The sequence below is a fragment of the Nasonia vitripennis genome, chromosome 1 (genome assembly GCF_009193385.2).
Source record: "Nasonia vitripennis strain AsymCx chromosome 1, Nvit_psr_1.1, whole genome shotgun sequence".
NCBI classification, from domain to species: domain Eukaryota; kingdom Metazoa; phylum Arthropoda; class Insecta; order Hymenoptera; family Pteromalidae; genus Nasonia; species Nasonia vitripennis.
The window spans coordinates 37,797,229-37,807,261 of record NC_045757.1 but is presented as its reverse complement, the minus strand read 5'-3'; the positions used below and the strand labels follow the sequence as shown (position 1 = coordinate 37,807,261).

Genomic DNA, 10,033 nt, shown 5'->3' with positions numbered 1-10,033 from the left:
TTTAGTTTTGGAAAAGCCGACAATAGGCATATATAACACGACTATTATTTAGATAGTTTTAACTACTTATTAATAAATTATTACTTGAGATGTGATGTTATTTCTTTATGATGCATACCGCATATACGTATGCATGCGTGCATACACATGGAAACCTTATTCTTCACGTACACGTATTACAATTAACTGGATATAGATTAAATAAACTAGTAAAATTTTTATAAAATAATAAGAATGGATAAAAGCCAACTGCGTCAATTTTAAATACACTCGAATCCATATATATATATATATATATATACATATACGGTATACAGATCTCGGAAGGTAATGCAGACGCGCGCGGAGAACGAACTACACGGAGCGAGCTGCGAGAAGTGTACTACTGGCGCGCAGGCGCGAAAGATTTTCGTCTGCTAGAAGAGCTGCTGCCTGCTAGTAGCAGCTAGTATAGAGCTGTTTTAGGGCAGTATTGGTGTATAGAAGCGATGGTATAGCTGCGCGCGGCGCCTAGCCTAGTCTATAACTGTTGTAAATTATATCTCGTAGCTGTTCGGGGGCGGCTCGACCAACCGGACTGACAGTACAGCGACTAGCGCGAGAGCCTTCAGTTCAGTAATCGAGCAAACGAGCACCGCGCGCGCACAGTAATCGCAGTGGCCAGTGGAGTTAATGCCTGTGGCTGTGCCAACAGCAGTAGTAGCAGGCGGGGAACGGCCCGGCAGCAAAGGTCACCTTCACACCGACTTGGTGTGCGCCTTTCGCGCACATTTGCTCGAAGCTTCTGCTTCTGAATTGCGGACACTTGCAGCTGCAATACACGTCAACTCGACACTCGGTGGTATCTAGCTGTGCTGCTGCTGCTGCAGAAGACTAAGAAAAGCGCGGTAAGTCTCTTCTGCAATCATATATCTATTCTTATCAAACCGCGTCCTATGTGGCCCCAAATCGACCTTCAGCTCTATCGTTCAGTCAAGCTTTACTTTCCACTGCTCCATGACCTACCTACCTGTATGCACGTACGCACACACACACACACACACATACACACAGTAATCCTCTCTCCCTCTGTCTCTTTCTGCACCCTATAATATAATACCCATTGCAGTTACATAGACTTGCCGAGTGGAGAGAGAGAGAGAAAGAGAGAGCCCACTCACCACGACCCACTTAATTCTCAAGCAAGACCTTGACATTGACAACAAGTTTGCCCATGTTGTATTTTTCATTTAATTTTCTTTTGGACATTTATCAGTTCTTTCGTACGCTGGCCACTGACTGGTGAACTAGTCTTCGACGATCATCATGGACGAAGAACAGGTGGCCCACAGGTTTATTAAACCTGGCAGTCACAGAGGGAAAGGCCTTGCTGTTTTTACCAGTGGTGGCGATTCTCAGGGTATGTGCTGTTTGTCATCTTGGATTTATACGTTGCAACAGCTTCCATGCAAAAGGACTTGAAACAAGACATGTAACGTTTATACAGGTATGAATGCTGCTGTCCGTGCTGTTGTTCGCATGGGCATCTACTTAGGGTGCAAAGTTTTCTTCATTAGAGAAGGTTACCAAGGAATGGTGGACGGTGGTGACAATATCGTTGAGGCCAACTGGTCCTCTGTGTCTTGCATCATCCATCGTGTAAGTTGTGTCCAACTTCTCTAGCATGAAGCACGAAGAGATTGATTTTACAAAGATGGAAAATAACGAGACCATAATCTCATAATAATACTAATACACGCGCTTGACGAGCAGGGTGGCACGGTGATCGGCTCGGCCCGTTGCATGGAATTCCGAGAGCGTGAAGGTAGAAAGAGGGCGGCCAAGAATTTGGTGACACGCGGTATATCCAACTTGTGCGTCATTGGTGGAGACGGCTCTCTGACCGGTGCCAATCTCTTCAAAGAAGAATGGGCCGATCTGTTGAAAGAATTGGTGAAAGATGGTAAGCTCGAAATCGCTTGATCATTATAGCAGCAGCTGTAAAAGTAAAATATCGAATTTCATTGCTGCCAGGCGAAATCACACTGGAGCAAAGCGAAAAATACAAGCATTTGCACATCGTCGGTCTGGTTGGCTCGATCGACAATGACTTTTGCGGAACGGATATGACCATCGGTACGGACACCGCGCTACACAGGATCATCGAAAGCATCGATGCCATCGCCAGTACTGCCTACTCGCACCAGCGTACCTTCATTATGGAAGTAATGGGCCGTCATTGCGGGTAAGATAAGCTGCACACGCGTGCGCGTCACTCTTTCCCGAACTGTCTTTGCGATTAAAACACGCCCAATTTTTTTCTCTACTGTGTGAGTAGCCAAGTGACGGGGGAAAAAAACGCACCATCAACGCGATCATGAATAACAGAGACAGACGTATCTAATAAAATTATAATGTAGGTACCTGGCGATCGTAGGTGCTTTAGCCGCAGAGGCGGACTACGTATTCTTCCCGGAAAGTCCACCTCCCGCCGACTGGCCTGAGAAACTTTGCAAAAAGTTGGAGCAGGCATGTCAAAAACGATATTTATTTTACTTTTTACAACCAACGCAGTGATCTGTATTTCCCATTGAACTAGACAGTCTCGTGTGTCAGCTGGTATTTTGACGACATACCTCGCCACTATTGCATACTATTATTTTGCCACCCACTCCCATCTGCTGCAACCTACCGACACTTTTTCTGTGTTTATCTGATGTGAATGTACAGACTAACTCGGATTTGATAAACACTACTTTTCACGAAAAAACACGTACCTGCAATCTGTCGTGTCGTGTGTTTCATATACCTATAAATATTTTCAACTAAGCAGTTTGAACAATTATTTTTGTGTTATTGCTGTGGTTGTGGTGGTTGTTGTTGTTGTTGTTGTCGTCGTTGCCATTGCAGTGTATAACGAAATCAGTAGGCTAAATTTTGAAAAGAAATTTTGGAAAGATACGATGCAGCATCAATCGATTGAAAAGACATCCTCCATCTTCCCTCGCAATTTCTCATGCTACTGCAACTGCGGTACTTGTGATGATGTTGGCGCGATTTCCAAAATCGTTCATTAGCCTATATGTACTGCAGCCTCCTCCCCTCCCCCCATTGTAAGCTAGACAGAGCATTGCACCAGCAGCTATAGACACGATCGTTTTTGCGGATGGCAAAAGTACGTATAGTGGTATAGCGCAGAGGCAATGTCAAGCGAGTAGGCGCGATTCGATAGAGATGGTTTACTCTCCCGGCAACGCTGTAGACGCGTTGGAAGAAGCAAACACGTAGGAATTGGCGCGCTTTCATTCAGTTGGGTCCTTAACGTTGCAGCTATCTGGCTCTGGTGGCAGCTATGTGTAGCGAAGCAGACTATGTTTTCATCCCAGAATGGCCGCCGGAGCAGGATTGGCCGAACAAGCTCTGCAAAAAGTTGATTCAGGTTCGCTAAATCTTTTTTTTTCTTTTTTTTTACTTTCTTTCTTCTTACAATTACGTGCAGATTTATCCTCGCCACCTTCCGTTCCACTGCATCCGCGCTCACACCCGCGCACAGATCCCATCATAAGAGCGCTAGCTCACCTTTCGAAAGTGCTTTGACCTTTAATGCTTGCCGGCAGCCACTATTTCTGCACCTCCTGTGCAGACACTCTGTCGATTACCTACTTATCACGCAATTGTGTTTCGTGTTGAATTGAATTCGCTAGCGCGCAGCGTAGAACATCAGTCATGCGGCAATAGTAAGATATACCCATGATTGATGAGCGTAATTGCAGGCGCTCTCTAACTGTACCTAGTTCCTGCGCTTGACGCGCTGCCGCTGCTTCTTCTTCTTCTTCTTCTTCTTCTTCTTCTTCTTCCTGCTCCTCCTCTCGCACATATTGTACTCGCGGCGCGAGATGCGATTAATACCAGCATGTGTGACACACTGTTCACGGCTCGGCTGCAGGAGCGGCTGACGGGTCAGAGGCTGAACATCATCATCGTGGCTGAGGGTGCCCTCGACAGAAACGGTGACCCCATCACCGCTGAGAAGGTGCGCCAGGTCGTCGTCGAGAAGCTTCAGCAGGACACGAGAATCACGGTTCTCGGCCACGTCCAACGCGGTGGCAATCCCTCGGCCTTCGATCGCGTTCTCGTAAGCACGATTAAGTTATTCTCTCAGAGACTCGCGCTGTACACTCAGCTAATGGCACCTGATGTGCGCAGGGCTGCCGTATGGGTGCCGAGGCCGTGATGGCACTGGTTGAGGCGACCCCCGAAACGGAAGCCTGCGTCGTAACATTGGACGGCAACCAGGCCGTACGGCTGCCTCTGATGGAATGCGTACGGCGCACCAAGGCTGTGGCCCAGGCTATGGCTGACAAGAACTGGGACTTGGCTGTACAGCTACGTGGAAAGTGAGTTTGCCTCGTTTGCGCCCAAATTATGAATTGTGCCAAAAGTTATGATATCGTCGATTTTTCTCTGCGAACAGGGGCTTCGTCCGAAACCTCGAGACCTACAAGATGCTAACTCGGCTCAAAGCTCCCGTCGAAATCGACCCCAACAAGGTGAGCTGACTAGATACCATTATTAGCTTCTCGTTCACAGCATAGCAGATTTGCATCCTCAAATGCCATATATTATATAATAATGCATTGACAAACATTCTGATCAAGTGCTCAGAGAAAACTGATACATAAACACATGTTTTATTTAATATTGCTTCAGGAGGGAGGTCATCCCGTGTTGACCAAGGTAAATCAAATTAATAAATCTCAATTTTCTCCTCTTTTAATACCTTACTAGAACAATTGCAATTACTACTGTAGTTATTTATACCGCCATCTCTTAAACCCCTGTGATTGTCACCTTACTGTACTAATACGAAATTCTGTCTTTTTGTTGCCCCCCCCCCCCCCCCAACCGCCAACCCCCCGCTCTTCTGCTGTGCCCCGATAGCAATTCACAATGTGTGGACAAGTAAGTTGACAGATCTGTATGCAACAATTTGGAAGGTTGTATCGTTTGTGCATGAGTGTTGTTGTTCTCGCGTGCGGTAAAAAGAGAAAATAAAAAGAGCCTCAGGACGCTTTTCCGCAGCCGTAATATATATCTAAGACGCACTACTAAAACTAGAGTGCCTCGTATTGGTCAACGTTTTTTTTTCTGTGTCACTAATCTTGTCCATTTGAAGCTTTCCAAGAACTGTCGGAAATCGTTATTGTTGCAGGACCATTACACATTGGCGGTGATGCACGTCGGTTCGCCGTCATGCGGCATGAACGCCGCTGTGCGTTCTTTCGTGAGAAACTGCATTTACCGCGGTGACAAGGTTATTACTGATTATATTAACGATAGCACACGATGCAAGCTACGAATATGTCGATAAATTTGCATAAGCAACCTGCTGCGCTTCTCCGTAGGTATACGGTATTATGGACGGTGTTCTGGGCTTGGCGACGGGCAAGTTGAAGCTCATGGATTGGCCCTCGGTGACGGGTTGGGTCGCTCAGGGTGGCGCCTATCTGGGTACTAAACGAGCCCCACCCAAGGACGATCAACTTCCTCTAATCGCTCAGAAACTGAAGGAGTTTGGAATTCAGGCTCTTCTTATAATTGGTGGTTTCGAGGTAGTTACCTGGGCGCACGCAACGCGTATGCAACAAAAATTTCCCGCATGAACTCACACACGCTGTTTTTTCTTCTTTCTCGTGCGCCGCAGGGATTTCAAACCGGTCTTAGTTTCTACAACGCCAGAACTCAGCACCCAGAATTTCGCATCCCCATTGCCATGATTCCTGCCACTATTAGTAACAATGTTCCGGGAACCGAGTTTTCTCTGGGTTGTGATACAGCTCTCAATGAAATTACCGAGGTAAAGAATTCAGTCTACACACACACACACACACACACACCACGATTTGTCATTATTAATATTAATATCATTATATTTTTTGTACACCAGATTTGCGACCGTATCAGGCAGTCGGCTCAGGGTACAAAGCGCCGCGTTTTTATCATTGAAACTATGGGCGGATTTTGCGGTTATCTTGCCACCCTGGCGGGACTGGCAGGTGGTGCCGACGCGGCCTACATTTTCGAGGAAAAATTCAACATCAAGGATCTTAACCAAGATATCATCGCGATGGCTGCCAAAATGTCCGAGGGAGTGCAGCGCGGTCTAATTCTGCGTAATGAGAGTGCCAACTCGAATTACAATACCGAGTTCATGCAAAGGCTCTTCACCGAAGAGGGTAAAGGACTTTTCAGCTGCAGAATGAATATAATCGGTCACATGCAGCAAGGTGGTTCGCCCACTCCGTTTGATCGTAATTTGGGTATGTCATTGACTTTCTTCTCTGTTGAGGTTGACGACGTTATGGTCTTCATTTTTTATCCGTTTTTCTCCGGTTGCAGGCACTAAGATGGGAGCCAAGGCTGTCGAATGGTTTACAGAGCGATTGAAGAAGGATACCACAGCCGATGGACAGGCGGTTTCTAATAGCGACGAGAGTGCCGTAATGCTGGGTATTGTCAGACGTCAGTACAGATATACGCCGTTCAGCAAACTAATCGATACCACTGATTTCGAGTAAGTTTCCCCCATGCGTATACGTTATTTCTGCGCTTGCTACGCCTATTTATTTTACCCGATGCTTCTTTTCAAAACTGTCTTATTCTTCATCTCTGTACACAGGCACAGAATCCCTACATATCAGTGGTGGATGAAACTGCGTCCACTGCTCAAAGTATTGGCAAAGCATGAGTCGACCTACGAGGAAGAGGGTCTCTACATCACGGTCGAGGAAATGGACAAGAACAATGACGCACCGCTAGTTTAATCTCGTCTGCTAGATGCAACGACAGTTTTTCTAGCCAGTATTCCGTTTTATTCGCAGTCTCGCCCCCCCCCCCTCCCCTTCCCTCTCTCTCTCTCCAATATATATTTGTTCATTTTTGTCGTTACATTATAATTATTATTCAAGTTTCAATGATATTTGCAACAATGAAAAGCACGCCAAAACTTGAATAATGCTCATAATTAATATATTAACGATGGTGTCGATGATTAAAGAACAAAGTAAAATGCAACAAATCATGAATACTATAAACAAGCCTGATAAGGTCACTGTTTATGTCACTCTCATGCGCGCAAGATGAAGAGCTGGTCACTTTCTCTGAACCTGCATTTTTTTCGAAAAAAGCGAAATAAGAAAGTAGTTTATATATAACCTGTTACAATAGTGTTTTGCACGCTGGTCGCGGAAGCACACGTTAATAGAGGAAAAGAGAGAGAGAGAGAGAGAGAAATAGCAAAGTTGAATTTTTTCACTTCTTAGCCGTGTGTCAAGGATGAAAATGTTATACTTTTAGATAAATGTACCCATAAGCCTCGGGGGGGCGCATACTTGAATGAGCTGTTATAACAATGGTGATAAATATATGAATATATATTTTCAAGTGTGACTAACAAATTCTGTATTTTTATTAGTAAGAGTAATAGAAGAATTTCATGTCAATGTAAGGTTAAAGCCTAAAAAAGGGTTTTATAGGGAAAAAAAAAATGAAAGCAAATGGATCAATGGTTTGGTTTTTTCTTTTAGTTTATGCCATAGTTATTTAAAAATATTTATCAAATAAGGAAACATGCGTGCACGTATGTATGAGCAGTGTGCATACGCTGTACATGCACTCATTGATAGTACACTTTTCAATAGTAGAGCAATTATTTTATCCAACTCTACTAACCTGCAAGGAACAAATTAGATTTTTCGGCTGTGGGGAATAAAATATTGTTTGACAGTTGAGAGGCTATATGTGAGACTGTAATTGGAAGAATTCCCCTGCGAGATAAACAAGCAATTTCCGCTCCCGTGTCGAAAAGCCAAACCATCGCGCAGATTACCATGATTGTGTCCAATTGATGAACCTCTGCAGTCTCCTAAAATATAACAATAACATTTATTAGTGCGTACTTTGACCACCCAATGCAGTGGTCTCGTCGTCGTAGTCGACGAACATACATATGTACCTAGAAAAAGCAGCACTGCAGCAGTCAGAGAAACAGTCAAACGGAAAACAAACCTAGTTCCACACTTTTGTCAGCGTTTTGTAAGAGAAAAAAAAGAAGTGTCAGAATTCTCCTTACTTAGCGTTTTGAGTCGCTTCGAGGCTTTAAAGGGCTATCTGGAGAAATATACTTGTCTACCTCAGAAAGTCGACTAATCAATGCGATCGCCCGATATAGAAGAAATCGGCGCGACTCTCGGGCTATGTATCCGAGCAGTCATCGTAGTCGATCGCGCGCATAATTTTCTCGAATGGAAAATAATAACAAATATAACGCTGTCCTGATAGCGCGTCATTTTTTGTTGATTGTCGATAGTGTAATGTTTTTGAAAAGAAAAAAAAACAGTTTAGTCAGCTGCAAATGTATTGTGCACATTCTCCTCCCCTCGCAGCTCTCTCTTTTCTCAAGATTTATATAGCTCATGTTGTTTCTGCTAAATAGAGTTATATCGACAATATACAACGACAAACGACAGATAAAAGTTAATAATGTCTTGAAAATGACGACGCACACTTTAATGCGATATCTGTACTTGTACGTGTACAAGACTTGTTGGTAGAAAAAAATAAAAACGAGAGAGGGGAAGGTGGGAGAGAGAAATGGGCAGCTCGGAAATATCGAATTTGGACGAATTTTCGTGTTCAATGTGTCGTGTTTATTGTGCGTCTCTTATACAACGCCGTTCAGCAGTCCGTTTGTTCGATCACGCACTCAGCTCTTTACACAATCGAGTTTTCAAGTTTACCTGCACAAGGCGTATATAGTAAAGTGCGCCTGCAGTTAGTCCAAAGAATAAAATAGAGGAAATTGCAATAAGCGCAAAAATAAGATTCTACTTGAATATGGCATAAGAATTTGAGATTTGTAAGTGAACGAATGAATAAAGTTATACACGATCGTACGTAGTATATGATTGATATATTACAAGTTACCCAGTAAGAAAAATGTCGAGACTTTCCATAGAAGAAAATTATCATGATTAATTCGATGCGCGCAAGGTCGCCGGGGTCAAGCAAGTGTCTAAGTGACAATGTTCAGTTGAGTTTGTTCAAAGGTAAACACGCCATAAGTATGAAAAAGCTAATGACAAGTCAAAGTGTAAAGTGATAATGCGTGCGAGGTAGGAGTTCGGCTCGAGGTCTACGGATACAGTACTATAGTATACTTATATGCATACGCGCGTGCGCTATAACAGTTCATGCGGTGACTATAAGAACTGTATAATAATAAGAGCCTCGGGAGATGGTTTGAGGGACATTATGATGAAACACATATTTTTCAATGGCCGATGAGAGCTATAGAAGATATACCGTTAGCGGCGGTATATAATATTGTGTGAAGTACATTGCACGATTGCAGTTTGAGATTGAGCGAAAATTATGAATAATGTATAGAGATATTTTCAGCCCAGCTTTTAATTATGAAATCCAGAGCCAGAGGGGCCATCAGCGGCTGCAGTATAACGTGTTATAGTTTCGTGTCGTGGAAATAAATTGTATCTCCTGAAAGTCGCCGTGTTAGGACTTATTGTCCTCCCCGCTCCCTGTCCCAAAACAATAGAGTACGGAGGCCTGGGAATTGGATGTTCTAAACGACGTTTTTACACAAAGTGCCAATTCGCTGGCTCTCTCTCTCTCTCTCTCTCTCTCTCTCTCTCTCTCTCTATGCACGTACGCGTACTTTCTATAAATACAGACGTGTCGCAGAGAAAAGAGCGAAGCCAAGATTGTGCGAAGAAGCGGCGGCGCAACGGAGAGGGGCAGCGATGGGCGTGGTGCGCTCCATAGGTACCAGCTTATACTGCGCTCTCGGTCGTGCCCCCCGGTGCTGCCTATAGCCGCGTCAGATACATATTACATACTACTGGCATAATATAATGCATGCCCGCACGCGCGCGCAAGCGCTGCCTGCTCGGAATACACCGCGCAATAGTATAATAGTATAACGCGCACCTACCCGTAAGGGCTGCGCGTGCTGTGGCAACGGAGGAAGGCTAGGCTA

At 44.5% G+C, this 10,033-nt stretch overlaps 1 protein-coding gene across 6 annotated transcripts; it reads left to right on the top strand.

Moving 5' to 3' along the window:
- The first annotated feature begins 373 nt into the window (after positions 1-373).
- Positions 374-8,933, top strand: LOC100115310 (ATP-dependent 6-phosphofructokinase). Of its 6 annotated transcripts, none has more exons than XM_008218527.4 (17): positions 374-887; positions 1,256-1,399; positions 1,487-1,638; positions 1,753-1,942; positions 2,014-2,224; positions 3,310-3,418; positions 3,926-4,114; positions 4,186-4,376; positions 4,454-4,529; positions 4,690-4,716; positions 4,921-4,941; positions 5,192-5,293; positions 5,385-5,591; positions 5,684-5,836; positions 5,927-6,299; positions 6,379-6,553; positions 6,659-7,436. In XM_008218527.4, exons 2-17 carry the CDS (start codon positions 1,306-1,308, stop codon positions 6,801-6,803), a joined length of 2,415 nt encoding a protein of 804 aa, XP_008216749.1. In that variant the 5' UTR covers positions 374-887; positions 1,256-1,305; the 3' UTR covers positions 6,804-7,436. The 6 variants fall into 6 exon arrangements, with proteins under 6 accessions (XP_008216749.1, XP_001600070.1, XP_003424000.1 ...); XM_008218528.4 differs by lacking the exon at positions 3,310-3,418 and adding an exon at positions 2,400-2,508 and having other exon boundaries at positions 469-887; positions 6,659-7,544; XM_003423952.5 differs by lacking the exon at positions 4,921-4,941 and having other exon boundaries at positions 465-887; positions 6,659-7,544.
- Positions 8,934-10,033: the final 1,100 nt, after the last annotated feature.